This window comes from Scophthalmus maximus, chromosome 20, assembly GCF_022379125.1.
Source record: "Scophthalmus maximus strain ysfricsl-2021 chromosome 20, ASM2237912v1, whole genome shotgun sequence".
NCBI lineage: Eukaryota > Metazoa > Chordata > Actinopteri > Pleuronectiformes > Scophthalmidae > Scophthalmus > Scophthalmus maximus.
In genome coordinates, this window is record NC_061534.1 from 10,177,176 (window position 1) to 10,190,314 (window position 13,139).

The 13,139-nt window shown below is 42.1% G+C and overlaps 1 protein-coding gene across 7 annotated transcripts in view; it reads left to right on the forward strand.

Moving 5' to 3' along the window:
- rgs3a (regulator of G protein signaling 3a) overlaps window positions 1-13,139 on the forward strand; it is a 128,522-nt gene that overhangs the window by 80,040 nt on the left and 35,343 nt on the right. Inside the window, exon 1 of one of the 7 annotated variants that reach the window (XM_035608306.2) lies at window positions 2,851-3,169. The exons of 5 other annotated variants lie outside the window; for them this stretch is intronic. In XM_035608306.2, the coding sequence (XP_035464199.1) occupies window positions 3,038-3,169 (132 nt within the window). In that variant the 5' untranslated portion in view covers window positions 2,851-3,037. Of the gene's footprint in view, window positions 1-2,850; window positions 3,170-5,077; window positions 5,232-13,139 lie in introns of those variants that run through there. One more of the 7 variants, XM_035608307.2, reaches the window with a different exon arrangement.

The window sequence follows — 13,139 nt, forward strand, 5'->3', positions numbered from 1 at the left end:
AGCAGTGTCTACATTCCTGTTCATTACAGCCACCCTTTGGTCAGTGGGATGACTGTTTTAGTTTACCTGCCCTTGCACATAAATACAAACAGGGACCCACTCTGAACAGCTCTACTGTAGCACTACTAGAGGTCATAAACTCTATGGAGAACCCTTTAAACCTGTGATAACTGATGTTTTGGCCACTTAGAGCACCAGCCAACAATATTATCATTCATTTGGAGTTGGGGCTCCTGAGGCTTTTTTTATAGCTGGTATAATGCTCCACTGTGCTCACTGGCTATAGTCATTAACCATGTCTGTTTAATGTTTGGTTATGAGCAGCGTGTTCTTGGTGCTTTTTTTGTGGACAACTAAGCAATGAATCGAAATCTCCAAATGAAGCCCTGTAAAGCCGAGGAGTGCCACAATTGTTTAATGAAAAATATCCATTGTAGTTCATTGTAATCTACTGATACATTGCTTATTGCCCCACGTTGGCAACAGAGTACATGAACTGATGACAGTAGAGGAAGCCTTTTAGAAGTGGTTGTCTGGTGTTGAACAGTGGCAGAAGCAGTAGACGATACTCAAGATTTAGGGATGGTGAGAGAAGGAAGGACAGCTTCACTGGGTGACAGGACAATGTGAGGAGAAAGTTAACTAAGAGCTGTATTGTCACTGGACGTCCAACGAGGATGAGCTGTTGGAGAGGCTGCTACACACCTGTCATCTCATTGTAAGTGGGATTATAAACATAATAGATGAAAAAAATGTTTACGTGTCAGAGATGAGGAAGTGAAGGTCTTCTAATGCCGCTCCTGTGAGATCACCACTCGGTTCGAACGCACAGTCTGGACACAAGTTAAACGTACTGTACAATACGGGCGACATCTGAACGAGCATGTGTTCGCGTGATTAACATTTCTCTTGCTCTCGTCGTTTCTCTGCAACAGACACACACTTTCCCCTTCATTGTCTCTAATTAGACACGGATGAATTCCATTCGTCTTGACTTGGCTGCTCTCTTTTTTCTCTCACACCCGTGCATGCACACGCACGTGTACATGCACACACATGCGCACAATAACACACAAACAGCACACGGCGTGCAATTTGTGTTTGATGCAGAATATAGCTGTCTAGTTACAGATCTTCTTTCGAGAAGCTTGAAGGAGATGCAGACTGTTCTTCGTACCCAGCCGAATTGTTGTCGAGTGGACGGGAAGGAAGATGGGACATTTTGGATGAGATGTTGTTGTCATTAAGTAGATGGGTTGTCAAGGACTCAGCTGTCCACTGACTGACATAGACACTTACATGTAGATGCTCATGTCAGAAGTAGTTTCCACATTCCACTGTGATATGGAGGCTGTGGTCTGACCGTCCAAACAAGAGAAACATTCCTTCAGTGGTTGCAAAATATTACTCACCACTATTTCACTTCTTTTTTTTAATTTCTCTCAACCAGAGCCCTCATCTTCTCTTTGTTCATTGGACCATTTGCTCTCTTCTCCCAACCTTTTCAAACATTATATTTTTTCAAGAGTTCATTGGAATTTTTTTATTACAGCTGTCAAATGTAAATATGCAGACCTTCACCCCCACTCTCTCTCTCTGTGTGTGTCTGCCCTTATCACGATTTCCCTCTACCTGTCTACACACACACACACACACACACACACACACACACACACACACACACACGGATGGGCCCTGACTCACACACCTCGACGATGTTATTCATTGTGGCCTGTACTGTACAATTCATTTCCCTGTCTCTCCTTAAACATTAATGATTTCCCTTTGATGGAGTGGTGTTTGGCTTTATTTTAGCTGGCCTTTAACTATTCATAACTGTGTTATATAATGGCAATTATGCACAGGGGCCAGTGTGGAGCGAGAAGACACAGCGGAGCATGAAATCCATTCACTCTGTTTTATTTACGCACATACTTTACCCAGAAAAGTGATGTTTGCTCCACTGAGCATGCAGTGGAGCCGGCGTCATGGTTTAATTTACAAATAACAAGGGGGCTTTTTTTGCCACAAGGCCATTTTTTGATGAATACAGGATTATTGTGTAATTGATAATACTCGTGAGACCGACAACTTCATAAACGTTCTGCTACCGATTAACAAAAGAGCAAAGTGCGAGAAGCGTATGAAACGCGTCAACGCTGAAATCTGGTTTGCCTTAAGTTTATATTCTACTTTTTAAATGTCAATTATTACTTTAAGGGTTATCTGGAAATGTTTCCCCTACCCAAGAAATACTTCCAGCCACAGCCGGCGAGGGAGACAGCATTCTGCGCAGTGCTACTGACAATGTTTAAAATAGCTATTTGAATAGCCCATTATATATTAGCACATGACATGATTAGATACGGCTGTATGAGTAGCTTACATAGCTCCCTTCAGGTCTGATGCAGACACATGGGCGTTGTAACAGGACTGTTTGTGTGTGTGTGTGTGTGTGTGCGTGCATCTTATTAGGTGTGAAAGACGTGGCCCTTAACATCCTGCCCTTTGATAGGTTTTGATTCAGTACTTTGATTTACGACGGAGCAACTTCTAAAAATAGCGTGTGGAGGAAGAGAGGGAGAGAGAGATGGCAAGCGAGAGACGGAGAACGAAGGACATTGACTGCTTTGGTCTCCTGAGTGTTAGTTGCATTTGATCTTTTCATAACCATCGCTCCGTCCACATTGTTAATATTCCTCCTTTCACTCTCACACCTCTGTCTCTCCCTGATTCCATCTGTCTTTTTTTTTTTCATTTCCCCCTTCCTTCATGAAATCCTGTTTTAACCCCCCCCCCCCACACACACACACTCTCTCTCCCCTCTCACTGTCTTTTGCACACATACGCACACACACACACACGTCGGAACACACATTATTGCCAAGCTCAGGGAGAAAGCAGGGACTGCGGCGACAACACAGACGAGAAAAAGAGCAAGGAGGAGAAAAGAAGCACTGACACAAAAAGGACGGGGAAAAAAACCACACACACATGCTCCCATTGGATTAGCAGCTTGTGTCTGTTCACGCTGCACATGTGCTCTGTATGTGTGTGGATGAACTGTGCCATTCTCTGCCGTACTCTGGGACACACACCAACAATAACACACTTTACACACTTGTGCAAGCGAGACGGCACACTTCTCGTCTGGATGCCCGTGTCTAAGGTAATGTACGCCGTGTTTCTCTACTACTGTTGTGAAGGTCAAACTGAGAGCTCCTTCTGGAGGCTTCTGGTGCTGCCTCAGTAGTGGAGATTAGGATTGTTGTGTTTGCAAGTTTATAAAAAATGTGTAAATGTATTTAGGTTGTGTGTGTAAGTTGTACTTTTTTCGGCTGCCGTCACAACTATCCTGCAAATGCTGCCCTAGGTGAAGTCACAACTATTCATACTTAACTCACACTTTATGTAACCAGGGATTTAAAAATAATATTTTTGGTTGTGCCGCAAGTGTTTTCTGTGAGATTGGTTGGTGATTACCTGTTAGCGATTTGAATTTTGTGCAGGAATTTTCAACTGTATATAGTTTTGACTTAATGATATATTTTTTTCCATAAATGCTTCCTTGTGAACGGAAAAGCAAATGACAAAAGAGTGTGATTCATGCTCATGTAGTTCGAGAGGCAGGGAACTTCCTTCAGCTGAGCTGTCAAGTCACACTGATGCGTCACTGTCAGTGACTCTTGCACTGATTTTGTTTTTGTTTGATTTAGATTTTTTTTAGGAATGCAGTATTGAACTGTCATCTTCTGTATATGAAAGCAATGTGGTTTGTGTCAGACGGTGACCCCTTGAAGGATATTGTCAGTGGTGGATAGTCATTGACCCCAGGAGACCCAGCTGTAGAGAGACAGCAGGTGTGTGTGCATCCTCTTTCTGTCAACGTCAAATGTTGCTCACTGAAGAGATCCAAAAAAAACCCAACAACAACCCTTTCTCCCAAGAAGCTGAGAGGCTCTCGAGTGCTACAAAATTAGCAGCCATGTGATCTCACGCACTCATGCAGCAGATTTCACACAGTTCCCCCAGTGTTTATAGGATGTTTACGGCATCTATGCCCGTATGGAATGACAATCAAACCCATGCTGCCGAAGGCAGGAGCCGCAATTACAGCCCGGCTGAGATGAAAAGTGGGCTCACAGTTTCCTGCTCACTCGCAGGGTTCATGAAGTCGTCCCCTGGTCTCTGCCTCGGTCGAGGCATTGTTTGACCAGAAATGGGCCATTGATGTCATCCATGTCAAGGATACTGTGGCAGGCTGTGACTCAGAGCAATTATGGAGTGCAAACATTGCTATATAATACATATCTACAGTGAGATCAATCACAGTTGAGGAATCGGAGATGTACAAATGACCTTCCCTCTCAATGTGTAGGGCTGTACAGAAGGTGTGTGCAGCACTACCTGCAGTATATGCAAGTCATCGTCTTACAGATCAGATCTTAGGTTTTTGATCTAATGTTTGTCTTGATTTATTATTTTAACTACCAGATTTAACATGTTTTATACTGTTAGCTCAAGGGCCAGGGAAGAAGTTTTCACAAGGCGGCAAAGTGCCCGTTACGTGTCATCAACCTATGGGATGTAGGAGTGTTTAAACTGCATGTCTCGGTGTGTGTTTACATTGGACGCGTGTCAATTGTGGTGCCGTGTGTGCGTCCTGCGGGACCTCATCGCTGTCGCGATCTTAATGTCCTGACAGAGAAATGGAGGTGCGGGGGGTGGCGTTGTGAAGGCAAAGAGGAATGTACGTATACGCACTTATGTCAGATGATATTTGCGGACATCCATCTGCGATCATGGGGGACATTATAGATCAGCTGCTCTGTTTGCTGGACATACACAGCACACACTGTACTGTAGGGTTCTCTCTGAGCTCCTCGCCGCTCATTTGTCTCTTGTCATTATCTCTATCGCCTCCCTCTCTCTCTCCTCTTCCCTCTCGCTGTTTCCCCCCTCACTTGTTTGTGCGGCTTGGGAGTCTACCTTCTTAGCCTCGTGGGCTCTCTTCCCCCCCCCCTCTTTCTCTCTTTCTCTGTCTCTACACTCTCTCAGTTGACCTAGCCCATACTGACAGAATCGCACAGAGCAGCTCCGACGCTCACACACACACACACACACACACACACACAGTTTGACAGAGGAAGTGGGCCACTTTGATGGGGATGTGTGGAGTGCCTCTTTCTGCCTTTAGTGGATTGTAACCTGGAACTGATTTCTCTCGCCAGGTAGGGTTTTCTTTTACACCGAAACTTAATTCATTATCTGTGGAGCACTTGAATGATTTGTGAGTAACCAACCGAGAGCGTTTGTGCAAATTTACGGTGCTTGTCTTTGGCTTTAAGGAGAAAAAAAAGAAGGGATTTTTATGTTTGTTTACAATTAGTTTGGGATGTTGGTGTATATTGTTGTGCTGCCGGGAGGCAGGGAGGGGTTTGGTCGGAGAGATGAGAGGCATGATAGGAAAACGCAATAAAGGCTTATTTGTCACTGGGTGTCTTTATGACAGACACATGTGAGGGGTTGGGTGTCAGTGTCGTCATGTTTGATTTTCATTCATTTAACTTCACTTTTTCGACCTCTTTTCTCTTTGTCACTTTGTTCGCTGTTTGCTTTCAACTTTGTTTAATCCTGTCTCGACTGTGAATCTATCCGATATACTCAAGGCTTTTATAGCCTCTTTTGATATATAATGGATGTAACATCGCTCTCAATAAACAAGAGATGCGTACGGTATTTTCTGGACAACAGATTTTTTACACCCCGTTTGGTGCCTGCGTTCCGGTCGTTCCTGCTCTGGCTGCGTGCCAGTGACATTATTTCGCCCTCCACATGGCTGGGGCGTCGTACAGGAGGGACGAACAGGGAGACGGAGGGGGAGATAAGAACAGTAGGGAGATGGCCATTAAGAAGACTCTAAATCATGTGTGAGCCGAGCTGGAAGTGATGGAGACAAAAGGAGAGAGCAAACAGAGGGAGAAAACAACAACAACAACAACAACAACAGGGCGCACACTGGGGAAAATTGCTTTTCTTTTTTCCTCATTAAGGGAATTGGTGAGGTTATTCTCTTCTTAAAAGGAGAGAATTAGATACACACACACACACACAGGCACGCGCACACCAACCAAACAAAAGATAGATGCATCTTCTCTCACTGACACGCACGCACGCACACGCACACACACTCTCTCCAGTCTTGCTATGACGGCCTTCTCCAGTCTTTCTCACTGGTCACATTGTCTTCAGCTGCCTGGCGTCACGGGGCAAGTTACGTCAATGACATTTTGTCTCTTAACCCTCCGCTTCTATCAATAATGCCTTTGCATCGCTCTCTCTCTCTCTCTCTCTGTCTGTCTTTGCCTGGTTTCTGTGAGCGAATGAGTCATTATGTTAGATTCTTTCAAAGGGGTCCAAGGGTCTTGTGGGAGTCACAGTAAGCCGTGGTATTCTTAAAAAACAGTTTGATTAAAATGTGGGCACTTAAGCATGAACACAAACACGAATACATACTGGACGGTCACTTAGCCAGCTCCCAGTTCACGCTGAGGTATTAGTCTTCAAGTCGCCGCCAAGTAGTTTTCCTTTTTTTTTCTTTTACTTTACATTGACACCAGAATCATGAGTAAAACCAACTGAGATCAAACATCTTTATCTTTCTCCGAAGCCAATAGTCTATTGATATTATTTTCTTCCACGATTCTGTTAATGGATGTACATTTGTGTTCCCAGTGTTCACCTGACATCTTGTCTTCCTGAGATAAGATAAGATATACCTTTATTCTTCCCACAATGGGGAAATGTGGGCATTACAGCAGCAAAGTGGACGGAGAATATATAAAGAAATTTACAAAAAAGGGTTAGTATGTACAAAATTTAACAAAAAAAAACATTAAATAAAAAAACAAAGGAATATAAATACTATATACAGAGCAGTAGCAATAGTTGCACATGGAGACTAAATATAAATATTGCTAGTTGTTGCACTTTAAGTTTATCCGTGAATTATTTTAGAGTGGTTGAGTTGTGTGTGTTGATTCTCTTGGATTTGCAGACCCATCTTATACTTCTCTCTTCTTTTGGCCTCATAACAATGGAGGGGTCTGACAGATAAATGACTATTACCAGATCACCGCTCTCCTCTCAGGGTGCATTGTGGTGCATATGATGAGGCCGTTCAGAGATTGATCGTCTATATGGCGTGGCCCCTTAACAAGTTGTTGGTATTACACAAAACAATAATGGCTCTTAAATCATTGGACCGCAGATTGTTGTGGACAGCACATGTCAAAACATGCCTAATATGTATTTAGATGGCTGTGACACGCACACAGATTCACTCAAACGTACATGCTTTCTTCCTGTCTGTCAGACACTGTGTGTTATCAACAGATACACCTCTTTGTGTGTCGCACAATTAAATTAAATGTTTTGATAATGTACTTTTATTTAAGGAAGATTTCACAGACTAAAGTTGCCTAAAAAAAGATCTACCTACTATTTTATCACATAATTACAGGTTTGGTAGGTTTGCTTGTAAAGAGAGAACTGGTGGCGTTTGGTATTGGGAACCTGTTGAGGGATTGTGGTCGTCAGTATAAGTAAAAGGAGAACGAGGTTGAAAGAGCCCAGTTTGATCAACTGTTGCTCCTATTTCTTGCCACCACTTTATGTCAATTTCATGTTTTCCCATGGGGCCATGTTAACAGGAAGTTGTCCCCAGACTTATCTGACCTCACATGTTCGTTTAGGAAATCAATGAGATAAGTCGGTGTGTGTGAAGGAGACAGAATAACAAGGTTGCTACAGATTGGGTACATCACTTGGACATCCTGCCTACCTTCAGCCAACTCCGAGTTACTGGGAGGAAGGGAAGAAAAACCAAGTCCCTTGCTGCACAATGGTTTAAACAGCAATACTAACTGACTTGAGCTGGATTTATTGTGTACTGGTGGATACAGTAAACCGTTATTATTAGACTAGGTAGAGTGAAGGTGGGGGGGGGGAGGTTTAACCCTCTTTAATGTAATGTCTGATTATATACGACTAGGACACAGGAAATTAAAGGGAACGGGGTAAAGGGAAGGGAAGAGATAAAGATGAAAGATGGCACCTTGAAATAGAGAAGCGGGAGGGGTTTGGGGAACTATGATGACAGAGTTCATAGGGTGCATCCTTAGCTTTTGGAGAACACGCAGCACAGCTGCTCCCCTGGGATGGGTCTCTCATTTCCATGGTAACTGAGGGACAGAGTTCACATGGTTGTCTCTGGGTGACTGTCCACAAGTGTGTGTGTGTGTGTGTGTTTCTGTACGTGTGTGTGTGTTTCTGTACTTGTACAGCTTCTGTGCTGTCTTTAGTAGAGGATTTTAACCCTCAGGATTTGATGAAGATTTTTAAATTTTATTTTAAAAATAGGATAAGGTATTCGTTTTGTTCTGTGTTTCTTTTTTAACCCAGTCTGCATAGTAACACCCTGCATGAGTCACAAGTAATTTGGCAGGTGTGACTTTACAGATAGTGTTAAACAGAGGGGGTATGTGTTTTCTGTAGACCAGTTGCAGTGCAATGTGCAGCATTATTTCTTCGCCTCTGCACCACTCTCAGTGGTGGCTGCTTGTAATAAGATGAATACAATAGGATGAAAATCAGTATGTGAAATTATTAACTTCTGCAGTATCAATACTGTCTGCAGAGAATGCAGGAAATAAGGTCCATGCCCCAATTTGGCTTGTGTTGGATGTTTTAGTGATTTCTAAAGATTATTATAAAAGATTATTTGACCAAAAATGTATTTTTGATCTTTGATGTCTGAATAAAGGCAACCCTCACTTAGAGGGCTCTATCATGTTGAGAGAACGGCGCGGCATTACATAGTTAGCAGTTTTCATAAATGTTTACGCATTTTGCCTTAATTAGAGGGAGACATGAAAGGAGAGGAGGATAGAGATTTCCTTCAATGAAGGTGTGTGGAATGACCTAAAGTGAAATCAAGTGGGGCTCACTAACACATGATGGAAAAGATGACAGTCGCCACAATGGCAGTCTCCTGGCCGTGAGCAAAAGTAACAGGCACAGTTTTTTTACATTATGAAGCATGGTGTTCACTCATAGGGGCCATGGAGTCAGCTGGCCACCAAAGCTTTTGCATCAAATCACATCTGCTCTGTGAGCTGAGTCCTGTGTTGCAGTTTGATACTTGGCCACTGAAGCAGACCAAACAAAAAAAAGATGGTCTTCATTAGCTAGTTAGGTCAGTGTGAGACCCCTAATGGTGTGGATGGTCCATCTACCATAAAAAACAAGAGAGACATTTTCAAGATTTAGTCTCCACTCCTCCTCTCCTGTTTTATTTCTTTCTCTCTGGCCTCTTCCCCTTACTCATTGCATTTCTTTGTCATTGTCCATCAGCGACTCCCCTCCTCCTCCTCCTCCTCATCCCTCGCCTTGTCGTATCCACTTTGTCTCCTCCATCTATTCACTCTCTTACCCTGCATCCTGCTCTCTCTGCCTTTTAATGCTGGTTTCCTTTCTTAATTGGGGCAATGCCAGAGTTTGTTTTCTGCACAAGGTCTCATTGCCCATTAGCTTGTGTCTTTTGGTTTATCTTTTGAAACAGGCTTAGCTCAGGCTAACTGATCTCCTCCACCCTTACTTACCCGCTCTCTCTCTCTCTCTCTCTCTCTCTCTCTCTCTCTCAGGTCCAGTAACTTGAATCTATTACAGTTCTCCCACACACACTAAACCTGTGGAGATCAAGTTTTGCGGCTCTAGTGCCTCAGTTGGTGAATGTCATACCTACTGTGTGGAATCGATAAAAAAATTCAGTTCAAGACGAATAGACTTTCAGGCAATTCATGTCTATCTTTTATACACTTTTATTGACTCTGAGGTTTTCCAGCGTGTGTGTGTGTGTTCTCTATTTTTACGATTTGTATGAACCTGTGCAGCTCTTTTTTTTTAACCTTTTCATTGCCCAGTAAAGCACTTTGACATTTTCCTGAACTGTTCCAGGAGAGGTTCAGTCAATCAATCAATCAAATTTAATTTGTATGACCTGGACAATCTCCTGCGTCATTCTTCGTGTGAACGGCAAACCCCTCCTTCCTCACCCAATTTCAGGACCTTTTCATGTCTGAAAACAGCTTCACTTTGAGAGTGAAAGGAAAAAATGGTCAATGTCATAACTTGACAAAGACTTGAAGATGAATGCATTAAATCATTTGTTCGTTCTCATCTATGTCTTTGGATAAGATGTGAGGACTGGCACAAAAGATGCGTGTGTTGTTGTCGTGTGTGTGTGTACGTCCACTGTAGACGGCCTAAGAAGGAACAATTGTATCTGACAGGACAGGTGGCTCCATTGTGTCTCAAGCCATAACTTCAACAGTGAGAGGTTTATGAGATGGGGGCCAACAATGCAGGGTGGAGGCATGGAAAGAGAAATCGACTGTGTAAATCTCCAGTCTAAATGTGGGATGGATAGATAAATAGAAAATATGATGTTTATCCCATGATATTTCACAACGTTCATATGACGATGAGCCTCATAAATCAACCAAAAGTCAAGTTTGATTCCATATTCAGATTCAAGCAGAAAGGGATGAAGACAGAGGCTTTACTTATACTTTACCCTCAAGGAAGATTTTATGAATGAGCATTTCAGTCTAAAAATACACCTGATATAATCAGCCCCGATGTCTTGGTTGCCACACTGCTGTGAATCATTAAGACAGGATCACAGTGAGGTTAAGAGGTAGTTAGAAAGCACCTTGGGCTGCTTGGACATCAAGACAAGTCAAGTTTATATTTATAGTCCTGTTATAGTCTTGTCTGAAAGGGGCTTCGCCGCAGCCACTCTGGAAAAACTGTAAATGGAACAGACATTACGCAAACAAACAGACAAGTAAAAAGGTCTGTCAAGCCTCAGGTCATGATGCTCAGAAAGGGTCGGCAATTAGGTGTGAGGACTTATTTCCTTTAATAAACTTCTTATTATTGTTTATTGGTTTTAATTAAGGAAGTTAATGAACATGAATAATGATCCTAGTGTGCTTTGCCGAGTCCTGGCTTTAAAAAGTAGAAGTACCACAAGAAGACTTTCTCCCTTGATGAATATGATTTTTTCTTACACAACAAAATACAAACTAAGGTTGAAATAAGTCTAAATTAGGTATTTTCTAACTCAGGATATGTTTCCCATTCTGAAGTGAGGTATGATCATAACTAATTCACCAGGAATTCGGCAATTATTAACCCACACAGGTTCCCTGTTCTAAAGTTGCCTCCACTTCTGTTACAGCGCACAACTATTGCAATTGACGGACCCTCTCTCAGGTGAGGGAAAAAACAAACACTGGTTCTATTCTTTAGAAGAAAAAATTGAAATATCTCCTTTATTAATGGAACCAAATGGTGATTTGAAAATATATATTTTTTAATTTGTGCATGGTAAAGAACTAAAGTACTGCCTAAATTCTTTGTGCAGTTTACAGCTGACAAAGCCATATCGCAATGCATTTGTTATCATACTGTGTGACGTGCTGAAATAAACACTGACACATCTAATTAATCCTACGCCTGGCGACTGGCCAGGCTGCAGCAGCAGCACCAGCAGCAGAGACTAAAACATCAGTTTTCTTTCCTGCAAGTGTCATCCGGCGTAGAACTTGGGATGGTAAATAGTTACTGACAGGACCGTTTAAATAATCATGCCATACAAAAAATTAAATCTAAATTTGGCAATCATACTTCCAGCTGGAGGCAAACGACCAGATCACTTCTCAATTCACTTACTGGCTCAAAACGAGTTTTCAAAGTAAATATTAATTGAAACTATTCATGTGTTTATTTGTTGGCAAATGCAGACAGCTGTCAGAAATTCTAATATCTATCATCTTTGTCATCATCGCCCGTGTTTATCTCTTTTTGGCAATTAAATTTGTGATGGAGGTAGATTTATTTTCCATCTGCTATAGTTTGTTGTTTGACTTAATTTTAGCAGCGTTCAATATTGTGTGAGATGAATATTGAATCGTCTCTGTGATGGTGGACAACAAGGCACAGTATTGGTTTCCCCTCCTCACTGGAGAACTGATTCTCTGAAATAATTGACATTACATAAATACACGCAAATCAAACATAAACAGACTTCAATGAATACATAAGAACCCTTGTGAAACAATAGTCCAAGAGTCCAGTGCAAGTTCTCTACAGTTCTAGTTAAGTTCTCTACAAACATAATGTCACCTTGACCCCAATTCCAGTCCTTTCCATCATATTCCTGTATCCAGAAATACGGTTTTCAGATTGTGCATATGTGCAGCTGAGGCAAATCATAGTTCACCCCGCTCAGTATGCAAATAACCGCTTCTGCTCCCACTGTTCTCATACACTAAAAAACAAACTCAATAGCGACTTCTTTTTATTTTTTTTGCACAAACACTATTATACAATACTTTATATGAGCTACAGTATGTATATATTGAGTTTATCCTGATTGAAAAGTCCCAAAAGCTCCTTCCAGAGTTCATGAATGTGGCGGGTCAAAAGTTTAGAGGCAAGGGCTACCGAGGGCCACGATATCTGGGGAAAACTAATTTGAGCATCAAAAGTACACAAACAGCTTGTGAAAATATCATGAGAGCTGTCTGAGAGGACGCAGCATTATCTCCAATTAGAGCAGGAGCGTCTTGTGACTGCAGCCCGTCATCATGGGTTAACTTGACCAGCACAATGAGGCCCTTCACCAGACTCGCTGCAGTTTTGAAGAGGGTAGGATTCATTTAGTAGACCAAGGACTGATCTCAGGAGTCCAGATAGTTGTCGTACCATAGTTTATTTTCATGTTCCGCATATATCAATGTCCATATGCTGTAAGCCCTCCTAAGTTAAAAATAACACTTTGCCCTAATTAAATTTAACATCACCTAAATGCTTCACACATGGGAGGAAAACTGGGATCTGAAGGTGAAAGAAGGAAAGCAGCTATTTGACCTCTTTTTGTTCTGTTATAGAAGAAAAGAGCATCACCTTTTTCTTTTTCGGTCCCATTTTGCATTTTCTCCAAATTCATATTATTCTATTGTTTAATCATTTGCATTTGCAGTTCACCAAATTGCCCACAGGCAACTTCT